At 48.0% G+C, this 17,501-nt stretch overlaps 1 protein-coding gene across 1 annotated transcript; it reads left to right on the top strand.

Moving 5' to 3' along the window:
- Window positions 1–5,673: 5,673 nt before the first annotated feature.
- On the top strand, window positions 5,674–9,553 carry LOC134927212 (E3 ubiquitin-protein ligase UHRF1-like). Its single transcript, XM_063921372.1, has one exon. It carries the CDS (start codon window positions 5,973–5,975, stop codon window positions 8,199–8,201), a length of 2,229 nt encoding a protein of 742 aa, XP_063777442.1. The 5' UTR covers window positions 5,674–5,972; the 3' UTR covers window positions 8,202–9,553.
- Window positions 9,554–17,501: the final 7,948 nt, after the last annotated feature.

Below are 17,501 nucleotides of genomic sequence, written 5' to 3'. Positions count from 1 at the left end.
TTGACTCCTCCCCTCTCTAGTCCCAACTCCTCCTATCTGCAATCCTAACTCCTCTCTCAATTCCTGAAAAACTGAACTTTTTGAGTGAGACAGAGAGTGCTTTGTGGTTGTTCTATGTACATGTTACTGTGCTGTGGGGTAATTGTATTTATTAGCCCTAGTACCCACACACCTGCAAGTGAGGGGCATATGCTCTACAACCCTTGCTCTCCTGGCTCCTCTGTGCTGCTGTGGTATAGGCTGCAGGACAGCGTTCTGCCTCAGGCTCTCCCTGGAAAGCTCTCTTCAGCTCAAAAGTGGGTGTGGCTATGACTGTGTTAGGGGGGGGGGCGGTCGCCCCCTTCGCCGCCGCCATCCCCCCCCCCCCCCCCCCCTAAATCCGGCCCTGATAGAGCACAGAGTCAGAAGCTGCATCAGGCTCTCACTTGCTGGGTCAAACAGCAGTAAAGCCCAAAAAAACATGAACACAGGCATACATGGTGGTACTCCATTGGCCATGATTGCTGCAATGAGGTGAGCAGCCCCACCCTCCCTCTAATGACCTCATCTTTGTGGGCCTAAAAGGGACATTTCTAATGACATTCTCATATAAATGCAGGGCCATCCCGGGAACAAAAGTGCTGACCCGGGTCGAAAGGCTGGTGTATACGGGGGCCAACCCGTGAATACCCCGGCATGATCCCGGGACTGTATTCCCGGGTAAGTCCCTGCATTTCTGGTGTGAAAGGGGTATGAGAGACAGAACTAAAGCTGGGTACACACTGGCCTCTCTTGAACGGACGATATTTCGCGGGTCCGTCGGCCAGTGTGTATGGGCGATATTGAAGAGAGAAAAAAACCTTAACCACTGCGCAATAAACTCAACAATGCAGCCTGGGTACCTCTAGGTCCACCAAACCCTTACAGAAATACAAAAACAAAAAGAGAGATCCCTATGGCGCAAAGAAGATGTTCCATGTACAACCAGATAAAGGTAATAAATAATAAATAAAGAAGTCAATACAGTCCCTTTCGTCTTTGGTCCTCCAGAAGTGTTTCTCAATTTGTAGTACCTCAAAAATAGGAGAGAGACACTTAGTGTAACACCGTAGGGAGATGTACGGAACCAATGATAAAATGGCACACTCACATGGACTTAGGATAATTAGTGCTCGTCATCCACCTAATTTGAGAGTGTTAGTTTCAAGTATCTTCCTCCAGTAGAATCTCAAAATAAGGGAAAGACACTTAGTGTAACACCGTTTGGAAATTTCAAAAAACTAGTGTTAATGATAAGTAGCACACAATGAGAAATAGGTAACACACTCACATTCAGTTGGATTAAATAAAGCTCATCATCCTCCAATTTGAATGTGATGACATCAAATATCCTCCTCCAGTGAAATATGTAAAACAAACGAGGAAAAATAGTGCAACACTGTTTTTCATAAAAACATAGGATTTTAATTATCAGGTTACTCACATTCGATTAAAAACATAAAAACATGTCTCCTCCAAAAGGAGTGGCTCACACTGGGAAACAGCTTCCACGAACTGGTATATTCGGGATGGAAAAAGTCAAAAGTCCTCGTCAAAGGGATATTTCAACACAGTGCTGGTCCCACGGGAGTCAAAAACCACCTGCTTAACGCGTTTCGGACTTTGGGCGTCCTTCATCAGAAGACTCCCGTGGGACCAGCACTGTGTTGAAATCCAACTGAATGTGAGTGTGTTACCTATTTCTCATTGGTTCATTAAATCTCCAAACGGTGTTACACTAAATATCTTTCTCTTACTTGAGATTCTATTGGATGAAGGAATGTCAAGTTATCACTCCCAATTTGGTGGATGATGAGCATTTAATACTTAACTCAATGTGAGTGTGCTACTTATCATTAACACTAGTTTTTTGAAATTTCCAAACGGTGTTACACTAAGTGTCTTTCCCTTATTTTGAGATTCTACTGGAGGAAGATACTTGAAACTAACACTCTCAAATTAGGTGGATGACGAGCACTAATTATCCTAAGTCCATGTGAGTGTGCCATTTTATCATTGGTTCCGTACATCTCCCTACGGTGTTACACTAAGTGTCTCTCTCCTATTTTTGAGGTACTACAAATTGAGAAACACTTCTGGAGGACCAAAGACGAAAGGGACTGTATTGACTTCTTTATTTATTATTTATTACCTTTATCTGGTTGTACATGGAACATCTTCTTTGCGCCATAGGGATCTCTCTTTTTGTTTTTGTATGGGCGATATGTCTGTGAACTCCGTCGTTCACAGACGTATTGCGTCGGCCCCACAGCACAGCCGACGGCCAATATATCTACCGATATATTGGCGCGTCGCTGTGTGTGTACGGGCGGTCGGCCGACCGCCCGTACACGTGCTGCGGCGGCCGGCGGTGATTCACAGCTGAACTGGGCGGGCGTGTGTACAGGCCCGCCCAGTTCATGACGTCAGTTCCCGATGGATCGGGCAGTGTGTATGCTCAAGACACTGCCCGATCCGTCCATAGATATATCTGCCGATCAATTGATCTGCAGCTATATCTATCAGTGTGTACCCACCTTGAGAGTCAAGGTGGGAACACACCTAAAGATATATCTGCAGATGGTACACCAAACACCACTGCCATCTGCAGATATATCTGTTGTTGAGGACATTGCCCAATTAATCTTTCCTCTGTACATACTGGCAGATTGTTGTCATGAAATGTGTTAAATATTCCTGCAGTTTACATAATGGGCTGCCCATCTAACATCTGATACAGTTTCAGGGGTGGCAACGGGCTCCGTTTGGAAAAACAGAGGCGTGTCACCGCCTTTTAGGGGGTAGGAAGAGGCCAGGGGTCTCCGTCGTAGGGGGTCATTCCGAGTTGATCGCTCGCTACCAATTTTCGCAGTTCAGCGATCAGGTTAAAAAAATGGCAAAACTGCGCATGCGTATGCACCGCAATGCGCAGGCACGTTGTACGGGTACAAAGCGGTTCGTTGCTGAGCGATGGATTTAACGAAGATTCCATTCGCACAGCCGATCGCAAGGAGATTGACAGGAAGAAGGCGTTTATGGGTGTCAACTGACCGTTTTCTGGGAGTGTTTGGAAAAATGCAGGCGGGTCCGGACATTTGCAGGGCGGGTGTCTGACGTCAATTCCGGTCACAAATAGGCTGAAATGATCGCAAGGGCTGAGTAAGTCCAGAGCTACTCTGAAACTGCACAAAATGTTTTTGCAGAGCTTGGCTGCAAAGGCGTTCGCACACTTGCAAAGCAACAATACACTCCCCCCGTGGGCGGCGACTATGCGTTTGCACGGCTGCTAAAAGTAGCTAGCGAGTGATCAACTTGGAATGAGGGTCATAAGACGGAGATTTCCTGGCCTCTGCAACAGGCGGATTTGCGCTGCACCATGGGTACTACAAGCCACCCAATGGTGGGTGCTTTGATATGATACTGCGTCCTATGACGAAGCTCAGATCACTACTCTAGCAGGAGGCGTATGCATGTAATAGACGCCTCCTGCTGCATTTACATTAAGTGCTGGGAAGCAGTTAGCTTCCTGATGAACGGGATCCCGGCGGTCTATATACCGATGCTGGGAACACGAATGAGGATGCAATCCCGGGGTCTAAATACCGACGTCGCACAGGATACCGGCATCACAATACCGGCAGCTGGCATCACGATCGACCTGACAGCGGGACACAGGAAGCAGCAGTGAAAGCAAATCTAACTGCACCTAAATTATCCTGAGTCCCTGACTGTATCCCTGGGACCTCTGTATGATCATGTTCCTGCAGACCCGTATAGATAACACTAGCCCCGCTGGATTAAATTTATCATACAGCATGGCCATGGACATTGGGGTGGGAGTCACCCACATAGATGGATGACATGGCTAGCTGCTACTATCTGTGTGCATCCCCTGTTCAGGAGCAACATCACCTAGTGTGTCCCCTCCCGGACCGCCCGATGGCGGGCATACACACTGAGTGAGGTCGCACAGTGACGTCATGCCGTGGGCGGCCTGTGCATACAGCTTTGGACGAGAGTCCACATTGAGCTAAATGTACTGCCGACACCAAGGGTCGTCAGCGACCCGTGGGGACGTGAATAGGCTGTCGGGGGATCGAGGAAATTAAGCATGTTAGAAATGCCCAATGCCGTGATCCCTGCCGGGATCAGGATTTTTAAACATGTTTGATATCCCTGACGCAACCATCGGGGGATTACCCCAATACGTCACTAGTGTATGGGGTCTTAAACAGTATGTGGCTGTTCTCTCAGCCTGGGGAGCAGGGTGGGAATCCCTGGTGTGGCAGTAAACAGCTTCTATACAGGTAACCCAGGGCACTTTGACAAGGGTGTAGAATGGCGCTAGCACAGGACCTGGACATGGAGAATAGTGGGTGCCAGCCAGACTAAGCAATGTGTGACCCGTCAGGGTAGATGAGACCAGACACATATTGAGCACACTCCCCAGCTCCACTCACCAATCAGCCAATGCAGCCAATGTAGTCGTTCAGACTGGAAATCAGGAGCAGCAGCAGCAGGAATGAACAGCACAGCCCAGCCGGCTGCCTCCCCCTTCTTCTTCACTCCAGGGGGTTTGGGGGCCTCACACAGTATATCTCTGCAGTGGGGAGATGCCCCGGACCACCCTTCCTCTCCCGAATAACAAGTGCTGCGGTACACAGCGAGCCCCACAGACATCAGATACCCCCCCCCCCCCCCTCAGGCTGCACACAGCGAGCTCTGCAGGTGGCACAAGGCACCCACCGCAGACATCAGCCGCCTCCCGCAGGCGGTACACAGACTGGATGTGCGGTCTCCACACAGTTGTCGGTGACTGCTACTGCAAAGCACAGGCAAACCCCGGAGGACAGGGCCTCTGTAGTGAGCCGGTCCAAGGACACATAAAGTAAATTACATAATACAGACCACCTAAAGATGGCCGACCTATCGTGTGTCAATAGATCGGCCATACACACAGCACGATGAACCAATATATCTGTACATATATTGGTCATCGTCTGTGCAGCAGGGCCGACGCAATACGTCTGTGAACGACGTTGTTCACAGACGTATTGTTTGTACACACAAACCGATCAGTAAACAATATATTGGCTGATCAATTGATCGGCCAATATATCTGCCAAAGTCAGACTCGCTATCATTACAGACCTAGCGTAAAGACAAAGTGGATCACTGTGCATGCGCATTTTGTGATATTGATGAGTGAAAACATCTGTATTTAGAACCCATTGGGGCAGATGTATTAAGTCTGGAGAAGGGATAAAGAAGTGATAAGTGCAAGGTGATAATGCACCAGCCAGTCACCTCCTGTCATTTTTGAAATCCGTAATGATTGGCTGGTGCGTTAGCACCTTGCACTTACCAATGCTTTATCACTTCTTTATCCCTTCTCCAGGTTAATACATCTGCCCCATTGCTTGTGAACAAGCAACGTTTGGTGATCGATGTTTAAAAACATCGGTATGTCTGATGTTTTCAATCACTACTGTACCATTACTACCAAACACTACATCGACTTGCCGCTTTCATAACTTAATCGATGTAGCAGTAACTGACTGGTCTGTGACAGACTGCGTGTGTTATCAGTGAGTGAGGGGCCGGGCGTGCAACTACCTATCCGCTGCCCAGCCTCTACAGTCACAGTCACTACTGGGCGGCTACTGTACTTTCCCGCCAAACTATAAACCGCGCAAATACAGGAGAGCGGGAGAACAGCAGTACAGTCACTGACACACTACGACTCCCGTGCCCGAACAGCAGGGACACCCTCACCACAGACTCCCGCGCCTGAGCATCCGGGACACTAGCACCACAGGCTCCAGCGCCCGAGCATCCGGGACACCAGCACCACAAACTCCCGAGCATCCGGGACACCGGCACCACAGACTCCCGCCCGTTACCAGCACAGACTTTCAGTCAGTCACACCGAGAACCCCCGAGCAGCCGCCGTCATGTGGATCCAGGTGCGCACCATGGACGGCCGGGAGACTCACCGCATTGACTCCCTGTCCAAGCTGACCAAGGTGGAGGAGCTGCGGCAGCGCATCCAGGACGCGTTCGGGGTGGAGATGGAGCGTCAGCGGCTCTTCTACCGGGGGAAGCAGATGGAGGACGGGCACACGCTCTTTGATTACAGCGTCAATCTGAATGACATCGTCCAGCTGATGGTGCGGCAGCTCCCGGCGTGTGCCCCGGCGCCGGAGGAGGGCGAGGAGGCGATGTCCGAAACGGAGCCCGAGGAGCGGCCACAGGAGGAACCGGTCCCCTCTGAGCGCACCGACCTCGGCTTGTACCAGAGCAAGCAGCTGGTGGACGCCCGGGACCTGCACATGGGCGCCTGGTTTGAGGCGGAGGTGGTGACCGTGACCCACGGGGCGACCCCTGGGGACTTCATCTACCACATCCAGTACGAGGACTACCCTGAGAACGGGGTGATCCAGCTGACGGAGAAGGACGTGCGGCCCCGTGCCCGGAGCACCCTGCAGTGGCAGCAGCTGGCAGTGGGGCAGGTGGTCATGGTGAATTATAACCCGGATGAGCCCAAGGAGAAGGGCTACTGGTACGATGCGGAGATCCTGAGGAAGCGAGAGACCAGGACTGTGAAGGAAGTCTACGCAAAAGTGTTACTGGGGGAGGCAGGGGACTCTCTGGATAACTGCAGGATCAAGTTTGTGGATGAGATCTTCAAGATTGAGGAGCCTGGGAGCTCTGCTCAGTCCAACAGCGAAAGGCCCCCCAAAAGACAAAATGGTCCAGAATGCAAACATTGCAGAGATAACCCCAAAACGAAATGTCGCATGTGCGCTTGTCACGTATGTGGGGGCAAACAGGACCCTGGTAAGCAGCTGCTGTGTGACGAGTGCGACATGGCTTTCCACATGTACTGTCTTGATCCCCCTATTTCTGCCCTCCCCCAGGACGACTGGTACTGTCCAGACTGTAGAGTCGATGCCACTGAAGTGGTACTAGCTGGCGAGAAGTTGAAGGAGAGTAAAAAGAAATCCAAAATGGCGTCTGCCAGCTCTTCGTGTCAAAGAGACTGGGGCAAAGGCATGGCATGTATGGGGCGCTCTCGAGAATGCACGATTGTTCCATCCAATCACTACGGCCCAATCCCAGGGGTACCAGTTGGCACCATGTGGAAATTCAGGGTCCAGGTGAGTGAGGCTGGCGTGCACAGGCCACATGTGGCTGGTATCCATGGAAGAAGCTATGATGGTTCCTATTCCCTAGTGTTGGCAGGCGGTTATGAGGATGACTTGGACAATGGCACAGAGTTTACCTACACTGGGAGCGGTGGTCGTGACCTCTCTGGTAACAAACGTACAGCAGAGCAGTCGTGCGATCAAAAGCTTACCAACATGAACAGGGCTCTAGCACTGAACTGCAATGCCCCCATTAATGACAAACAGGGGGCTGTAGCTAAGGACTGGCAGAAAGGTAAACCTGTGCGTGTTGTGCGCAATGCAAAGGGGAGGAAACACAGCAAATATGCCCCAGAAGAGGGAAACCGATATGATGGAATATATAAAGTGGTGAAGTATTGGCCTGCAAAGGGAAAGTCTGGTTTTCTGGTGTGGCGCTATCTGCTCAAGAGAGATGATGAGGAGCCTGCGCCGTGGTCCAGGGAGGGTAAGGAGCGCATAAAGAAACTGGGCCTTACTATGCAGTACCCAGAGGGTTATTTAGAATCTGTGGCTAATAAAGAGAGAGAGAAAGAAAATGCAGGTGGGAATGAGTTAGAAACTCCAAGCAAAGGGAAGAGGAAAAGGAAATCTGAGATTTCTAAAGCTCTTGTGCCATCTGCTGGAACGCCTAAGAAAACCAAAGTGGAATTATACAAACTAACTGCAGAGCAAAAAGCTCTGATCAAAAAAGATGAGCTGAATGTCAAGTTGTGGAATGAAGTCATGTCGTTCCTTAAGGAGGGGCCCAAATTTATAAGCAAAGTGGAAGAGTCATTCCTCTGCATTTGCTGCCAGGAGGTGGTGTATGAGCCCATCACGACTGAGTGTCTGCACAACATCTGCAAGAGTTGCCTTGACCGATCCTTTAAAGCCTCTGTGCACAGTTGCCCTGCATGCAGATATGACCTGGGCCAGAACTATAATGTGTGTGTGAACAAGCCACTGCAAGCCATTCTCAGCCAGCTCTTCCCTGGCTATGAGAGGGGAAGATAATCTCCTGAGTGACCATACATTACAGATTTTATTGACTTTAAACTTTTTATGCTTTGTTCTGTTTTCAACTCTTTCAGCCTCTTCTCAGTTTTCCTGGTTGAAACCATTTTCTATTTTTCAAGTCTGTTCACAGGTTTAGTTGTAAGACTAGGCAAGCCATATCTCTACATCTTTGTCTTCTCATATTACTGCTCTATTTTCTACTATGTATATATTTACTGACTCCAGTCTTTCTATGCTGAAATTATTGGTAACCGTTATTTCCCAGCTAAAATTCTATTGTCCTTTGGTTCCCATGCTATAATCTATGCATTGGTATTGCTGTATTTTAGATCACGGTGCTGAATGCCCCATTTAACATTCTATCACCCAGAATTGTGCTGATGGCCAATTTATTAAAGGCTGTAGTTGCTCTTATATTAACTTTTTTTTTTTTTCAGCTTTTAGTGGGATGGGTCTATGTTTGCAGGGATGTGATGTTCTACCTCAATTAGACTTGGCTGTCTTACAAGGCAGTTATGTTCTTGCTGCGTTTCCAATTTCTCAACTTTCTATTGCCCGATTAGGCTATCGCTATCGGCATCAATGCATTTGCTAGATTAATGATGGTGACGCTTTTGCAGTTAAGGTCATATCACAGCCATTAGAGTGCCTGTTTAAATTTCTGTATCCTTTACTAAGTGCAGCTGCCAAATTTTGGAACTGAAGCAATATAATCAATTTCATGTTTTCAAGTGTAGTTCGTTAATTTTTGTTTTACCAGTTAGATTTTACGCATGTATTTTTGTTATGGTTGTTTTGAAAGGGATATTTGTTATATCATGACTGTTTTTATAGTGGTCCCATTGCAGCCATTGGAGGGTTTTCTTTCTTTCTGCTGAATATTTCTGTTAAGGGACCAGGAAGTGGTGGGCTCAGTGGAGAATAATTTTGGATTTATTTAAGGTTGCGCCTCATGTTGTCGCTAGTTACTACTGAATTTAATGGCTACATTCTTTCAGCCAGAAAAAAATTACAAGTGGCGTTGGTGGGCCCACTGAAACGAAAACTGCCATTGATCCGAATGCTTTCTGCAAGAGAAATAGACTGAATTGTACATGTTTCCTGTTCTGCTGGATGTGAGAATATTCTTGTTTTGATTGACTGTAAAATGCATTTATATACTGTTTCCAAGATGTCATGTCTGCATTTTGGTTGCAAGTTGTTTGTATTGCTAAGGGTGTTCCAAGTATTCATCATACAGATATAATTTTTTTTATAATGATCTAAACAGATTGTATGGAATGGTTTATAATCTTTTTACCCTTTTTGTACAACTGATCTGATTAAAATTAAACAATTTTTAAAAGGTGTATATTTTCTGAACTGATATGGTCAGGGTAGATTATTAAGTTTCTTATATAGCACAGCATATCCCGTTGCGCTTGACAATTAGAACAGTAATAGAACAAAACTGGGTAAAAAGAGACAGAGGTAGGAAGGCCCTGCTCACAAGCTTACAATCTATGGCATGTTCACTCATTTCCCAAGACCATTAAGGGGTAACACAATAACCTGCGATTTTGAGCTGTGCATTTGACTTATTACGGTAAGCAAGCTTTACTTTTCCTGTGCACCTCTGTGGGGTATGAGGAGAAATGAGCAGTGTAATATTCAGCATTGTGAAATCCTTGTGTTCTCCAGTCACAGGATCAGATCGGCTTTTAAAAAGCCTATGGCACATCTTTAATCGCACATCCCATTAACATTTTTTGGGGTAGTATACTAGGTACACAAGTCTAGCACGGGCACACTACTGATCATTTAGTTCAGGCCTTGCCAACCTGTGGCTCACCAGTTTGTTGCAGGGCATGCTGGAACTTGTAGTTTCACAGGCTTGCTGATGGGGAATGCTTAAATTGGCTGGTCATGCTGGGATGTTTAATTTCACAACAGCTGTAGAGCCACAGGTTAGCGATGGCCATCAGTGGGTTAACAACCTGATACTATTGGTAGTTAACCTTGATTGTTTAAAAGAGGCATGTCCAATATGTGGCCCTCCAGCTGTTGTGAAACTACAAGTCCTTGCATGTGTTACTGGCATACCGTCCACCAATCAATTGGTAAAGCATGCTGGGGGCGACACATTTGACATGCCTGGTTTAAAAACCACTCATAGGGAAACCATTGGTGGTCCTCCCCTCTCTGTGGTTTGCTAAACTGCTGGCCGGACTTCCTCCATTCATTGTGAACAGCTTGTACTCTGCTGGATGGCAAAACTATTTGTACATCGGTTATTTACTATTGATTTGTAATGGTCGTTGGCTAAACCTGGTTATGGGTTGGCCAGGCCTGATTTAGATGTTTGCATCGCCATCGGGTATCAAATTTCTCAGATTTTCATAGTTTCTTACTTAATGTCATGATTACAAGCTTGTTCTGCATATTTCTCTATCGTCCTAAGTGGATGCTGGGGTTCCTGAAAGGACCATGGGGAATAGCGGCTCCGCAGGAGACAGGGCACAAAAAAGTAAAGCTTTTACCAGATCAGGTGGTGTGCACTGGCTCCTCCCCCTATGACCCTCCTCCAGACTCCAGTTAGATTTTGTGCCCGAACGAGAAGGGTGCAATCTAGGTGGCTCTCCTAAAGAGCTGCTTAGAGAAAGTTTAGCTTAGGTTTTTTACTTTACAGTGAGTCCTGCTGGCAACAGGATCACTGCAACGAGGGACTTAGGGGAGAAGTAGTGAACTCACCTGCGTGCAGAGTGGATTTGCTGCTTGGCTACTGGACACTAGCTCCAGAGGGACGATCACAGGTACAGCCTGGATGGTCACCGGAGCCGCGCCGCCGGCCCCCTTGCAGACGCTGAAGAGAGAAGAGGTCCAAAATCGGCGGCTGAAGACTCCTGAGTCTTCATAAAGGTAGCGCACAGCACTGCAGCTGTGCGCCATTTTCCTCTCAGCACACTTCACACAACAGTCACTGAGGGTGCAGAGCGCTGGGGGGGGCGCTCTGAGAGGCAAATAAAAACCTTATTAGAGGCAAAAAATACCTCACATATAGCCCACAGAGGCTATATGGAGATATTTAACCCCTGCCTAACTTCAAAAATAGCGGGAGACGAGCCCGCCGTAAAAGGGGCGGGGCCTATCTCCTCAGCACACAGCGCCATTTTCTCTCACAGAAAAGCTGGAGAGAAGGCTCCCAGGCTCTCCCCTGCACTGCACTACAGAAACAGGGTTAAAACAGAGAGGGGGGGCACTGATTTTGGCGATATTGTATATATATAAAAGATGCTATAAGGGAGAAACACTTATATAAGGTTGTCCCTATATAATTATAGCGTTTTTGGTGTGTGCTGGCAGACTCTCCCTCTGTCTCCCCAAAGGGCTAGTGGGTCCTGTCCTCTGTCAGAGCATTCCCGGTGTGTGTGCTGTGTGTCGGTACGTGTGTGTCGACATGTATGAGGACGATGTTGGTGAGGAGGCGGAGAAATTGCCTGTAATGGTGATGTCACTCTCTAGGGAGTCGACACCGGAATGGATGGCTTATTTAGAGAATTACGTGAGAATGTCAACACGCTGCAAGGTCGGTTGACGACATGAGACGGCCGACAATCTATTAGGACCGGTCCAGGCGTCTCAGAAACACCGTCAGGGGTTTTTAAAAAACGCCCATTTACCTCAGTCGGTCGACACAGACACGGACACTGAATACAGTGTCGACGGTGAATAAACAAACGTATTTCTCATTAGGGCCACACGTTAAGGGCAATGAAGGAGGTGTTACGTGTTTCTGATACTACAAGTACCACAAGAAAGGGTATTATGTGGGAGTGGAAAAAACTACCTGTAGTTTTTCCTGAATCAGATAAAATAAAATGAAGTGTGTGATGATGCGTAGGGTTACCCCGATAGCAAATATTGGCGTTATACCCTTTCCCGCCAGAAATTAGGGTACGTTGGGAAACACCCCTTAGGGTGATAAGGCGCTCACACGCTTATCAAGTGGCGTTACCGTCTCCAGATACGGCCGCCCTCAAGGAGCCAGCTGATAGGAAGCTGGAAAAATATCCTAAAAAGTATATACACACATACGGTGGTTATACTGCGACCAGCGATCGCCATCAGCCTGGAGATGCAGTGCTGGGTTGGCTTGGTCGGATTCCCTGACTGAAAATATTTTATTCATGTAGAGCATTTAATAGGATGCATTCTATATATATGTATGTGAGATGCACAGAGGGATATTTGCTCTCTGGCATCAAGATAAGTGCGTTGTCCATATCTCCCAGAAGATGTCAGGGACACGACAGTGGTCAGGTGATACAGATCCCATACGGCAGATGGAAGTATTGCTGTATAAAGGGAAGGAGTTATTTGGGGGTCGGTCCATCGGACCTGGGGACCACAGCAACAGCTGGGAAATCCAACCTTTTTTACCCCAAGTTACATCTCAGCTAAAAAAGACACCGTCTTTTCAGCCTCAATCTTTCCTTTCCCATGAGGGCATGCAGGCAAAAGGCCAGTCATATCTGCCCAGACATAGAGGTAAGGGAAGTAGACTGCAGCAGGCAGCCCTTTCCCAGGAAAAGAAGCCCTCCACCGCGTCTGCCAAGTCCTCAGCATGACGCTGGGGCCGTGCAAGCGGACTCAAGGTGGGGGGGTAGTCTCAAGAGTCTCAGGGCGCAGTGGGATCACTCGCAAGTTGACCCCTAGATCGTACGAGTATTATCCCAGGGGTAAAGATTGGAGAGTCGAGACATCTTCTCCTCGCAGGTTCCTGAAGTCTGCTTTACCAACGGCTCCCTCCGACAGGGAGGCAGCATTGGAAACAATTCACAAGCTGTATATCCAGCAGGTGATAATCAAAGTACCCCTCCTACGACAAGGAAAAGGGTATTATTTTTCCACACTATATTGTGGTACTGAAGCCAGACGGCTTGGTGACACATAGTCTAAATCTAAAATGTTTTGAACACTTACATAAAAGGTTCAAATCGAGATAAAGTCACTCAGAGCAGTGATAGCGAACCGGAAAAAAGGGGACTATATGGTGTCCCTGGACATCAAGGATTACCTCCATGTCCAAATTTTGTCCTTCTCATCAAGGGTACCTCTGGTTCGTGGTACAGAACTGTCAATATCAGTTTCAGACGATGCCGTTTGAATTATCCACGGCACCCCGGGCCTTTTTACTAAGGTAATGGCCGAAAAGATGTTTCTTCAAAGAAAAAAGGCATCTAAATTATCCCTTACTTGCACGACCTAAAAAGGGCAAGTTCCAGAGAACAGTTGGAGGTCGGAAGAGCACTATCTAAAGTAGTTCTTCGACGGCACGACTGGATTCTAAATATTCCAAGAATCGCAGCTGTTTTCCGACGATACGTCTGCTGTTCCTAGGGATGATTCTGGACACGGTTCAGAAAAAGGTTTTTCTTCCCGAGGAAAAAGCCAAGGAGTTATCCGACCTGTCAGGAACCTCCTAAAACCAGGAAAGGTGTCTGTACATCAATGCACAAGAGTCCTGGGAAAAATGGTGGCTTTTTACGAAGCAATTCCATTCGGCAGATTCCATGCAAGAATTTTCCAAAGGGATCTGTTGGACAAATGGTCAGGGTCGCATCCTCAGATGCACCTGCGAATAACCCTGTCGCCAAGGACAAGGGTATATCTTCTGTGGTGGTTGCAAAAGGCTCATCTATTGGAGGGCCGCAGATTCGGCATACAGGATTTGATCCTGGTGACCACGGACGCCAGCCTGAGAGGTTGGGGAGCAGTCACACAAGGAAGAAACTTCCAGGGGGTATGGACGAACCTGGAAAAGTCTCTTCACATAAACATTCTGGTACTAAGAGCAATCCAAAATGCTCTAAGCCAGGCGGAACCACTCCTGCAAGGAAAACCGGTGTTGATTCAGTCGGACAACATCACGGCGGTCGCCCATGTAAACAGACAGGGCGGCACAAGAAGCAGGAGTGCAATGGCAGAAGCTGCCAAGATTCTTCGCTGGGCGGAGAATCACGTAATAGCACTGTCAGCAGTGTTCTTCCCGGGCGTGGACAACTGGGAAGCAGACTTCCTCAGCAGACACGATATTCACCCGGGAGAGGGGGGTCTTCATCCAGAAGTCTTCCACATGCTAATAAACTGTTGGGAAAGACCAATGGTAGACATGATGGCGTCTCGCCTCAACAAGAAACTGGACAAGTATTGCGCCAGGTCAAGAGATCCACAGGCAATAGCTGTGGACGCACTGGTAACACCTTGGGTGTACAAATCAGTATATGTGTTTCCTCCTCTGCCTCTCATACCAAAGGTATTGAAGATTATACGGTGAGGAGGAGTAAGAACAATACTAGTGGCTCCGGATTGGCCAAGAAGGACTTGGTACCCGGAACTTCAAGAGTTGGTCACGGACGACCCGTGCCCTCTACTTCTGAGAAGGGACCTGCTACAACAGGGTCCCTGTCTCTTTCAAGACTTACCGCGGCTGCGTTTGACGGCATGGCGGTTGAACGCCAGATCCTAAAAGGGAAAGGCATTCCAGAAGAAGTCATTCCTACCTTGATTAAGGCAAGGAAGGAAGTCACCGCGAAACATTATCACCGCATTTGGCGAAAATATGTCGCGTGGTGCGAGGATCGGAGTGTTCCGACGGAGGAATTTCAACTGGGTCGTTTCCTACATTTCCTACAATCAGGATTGTCTATGGGTCTCAAATTGAGATCTATTAAGGTTCAAATTTCGGCCCTGTCAATATTCTTCCAAAAAGAATTGGCCTCAGTTCCTGAGGTACAGACTTTTGTTAAAGGAGTACTGCATATACAGCCTCCTGTGGTGCCTCCGGTGGCACCGTGGGATCTAAATGTAGTTTTAGATTTCCTCAAATCCCATTGGTTTGAACCATTGAAAAAGGTGGATTTTAAATATCTCACATGGAAAGTGACTATGTTACTGGCCCTGGCTTCCGCCAGGAGAGTATCTGAATTGGCGGCTTTATCTTATAAAAGCCCTTATCTAATCTTCCATTCGGATAGGGCAGAACTGAGGACTCGTCCGCATTTTCTCCCTAAGGTGGTATCAGCGTTTCACCTGAACCAACCTATTGTGGTGCCTGCGGCCACTGGCGACTTGGAGGACTCCAAGTTGTTGGACGTTGTCAGAGCCTTAAAAATATACATTTCAAGGACGGCTGAAGTCAGAAAATCTGACTCGCTGTTGATACTATATGCACCCAACAAGTTGGGTGCCCCTGCTTCTAAGCAGACGATTGCTCGTTGGATTTGTAACACAATTCAACTTGCTCATTCTGTGGCAGGCCTGCCACAGCCTAAATCTGTTAAGGCCCATTCCACAAGGAAGGTGGGCTCATCTTGGGCGGCTGCCCGAGGGGTCTCGGCATTACAATTCTGTCGAGCAGCTACGTGGTCGGGGGAAAACACGTTTGTAAAATTCTACAAATTTGATACCCTGGCAAAAGAGGACTTGGAATTCTCTCATTCGGTGCTGCAGAGTCATCCGCACTCTCCCGCCCGTTTGGGAGCTTTGGTATAATCCCCATGGTCCTTTCAGGAACCCCAGCATCCACTTAGGACGATAGAGAAAATAAGAATTTACTTACCGATAATTCTATTTCTCGGAGTCCGTAGTGGATGCTGGGCGCCCATCCCAAGTGCGGATTATCTGCTATACTGTACATAGTTATTGTTAACAAATTCGGGTTATATTGTTAAGGAGCCATCTTTAAGAGGCTCTTTCTGTTATCATACTGTTAACTGGGTTTAGATCACAAGTTGTACGGTGTGATTGGTGTGGCTGGTATGAGTCTTACCCGGGATTCAAATTGCCTCCCTTATTGTGTACGCTCGTCCGGGCACAGTACCTAACTGGAGTCTGGAGGAGGGTCATAGGGGGAGGAGCCAGTGCACACCACCTGATCTGGTAAAAGCTTTACTTTTTTGTGCCCTGTCTCCTGCGGAGCCGCTATTCCCCATGGTCCTTTCAGGAACCCCAGCATCCACTACGGACTCCGAGAAATAGAATTATCGGTAAGTAAATTCTTATTTTAATCACTTAACTGGCATCGTCAGATCGGTGTCTGTATAAAAGATGGACAGTGTCTAGTTAGACAGTTGATAGACACCATATGTTAGACATTAGGTCGACAGGGTCAAAAGGTCGACATGAAAAAGGTAGACACCATGTTTTATGCATTTTTGTGGCTTGTGTGGATAGTTTTGTAATCTGGGACCCCTAATTGTAGAAAGCCATACCCTCGCGGGGCTTGCTTCGCTCGCCACAAGGTTTATAACCAACTCTATGCCGACATGGATATAGAAGGTATGAAATAGTCCAAAAACATGTTAATTTTTTTTTTTTTAAATGTATCTTTTTTTTTTTTTTGTCGACCATTTTCATGTCCACCTTTAGACCCTGTCTATCAACCGGATACCCGTTGGATCATATGCGACTGCTCCACCCCACTGTGTCCCCCAGTTTCTCTAACGTCCTAGTGGATGCTGGGGACTCCGTAAGGACCATGGGGAATAGACGGCTCCGCAGGAGACTGGGCACACTAAAAGAAAGATTTGGTACTACCTGGTGTGCACTGGCTCCTCCCTCTATGCCCCTCCTCCAGACCTCAGTTAGATTTCTGTGCCCGGCCGAGCTGGATGCACACTAGGGGCTCTCCTGAGCTCCTAGAAAGAAAGTATATTTTAGGTTTTTTATTTTACAGTGAGACCTGCTGGCAACAGGCTCACTGCAACGAGGGACTAAGGGGAGAAGAAGCGAACCTACCTGCTTGCAGCTAGCTTGGGCTTCTTAGGCTACTGGACACCATTAGCTCCAGAGGGATCGACCGCAGGCCCAGTCCTTGGTGTTCGTTCCCGGAGCCGCGCCGCCGTCCCCCTTACAGAGCCAGAAACAAGAAGATGGTCCGGAAAAGCGGCGGCCGAAGACTTCAGTCTTCACCAAGGTAGCGCACAGCACTGCAGCTGTGCGCCATTGCTCCTCATGCACACTTCACACTCCGGTCACTGGGGGGGGGGGGGGGGGCGCGCCCTGAGCAGCAATAATATCACCTTGGCTGGCAAAATAACCACAATATATAGCCCCAGAGGCTATATATGTGGTAATTACCCCTGCCAGAATCCATAAAAAAGCGGGAGAAAAGTCAGCCGAAAAAGGGGCGGAGCCATCTCCCTCAGCACACCGGCGCCATTTTCTCTTCACAGTGTAGCTGGAAGACAGCTCCCCAGGCTCTCCCCTGTAGTTCTCAGGCTCAAAGGGTTAAAAAGAGAGGGGGGGCACTAAATT

Source organism: Pseudophryne corroboree, chromosome 5, assembly GCF_028390025.1.
Source record: "Pseudophryne corroboree isolate aPseCor3 chromosome 5, aPseCor3.hap2, whole genome shotgun sequence".
Classification (NCBI taxonomy): Eukaryota; Metazoa; Chordata; class Amphibia; order Anura; family Myobatrachidae; genus Pseudophryne; species Pseudophryne corroboree.
Note: the sequence above shows the minus strand (reverse complement) of the source record. Positions and strands in the feature narration are given on the sequence as shown.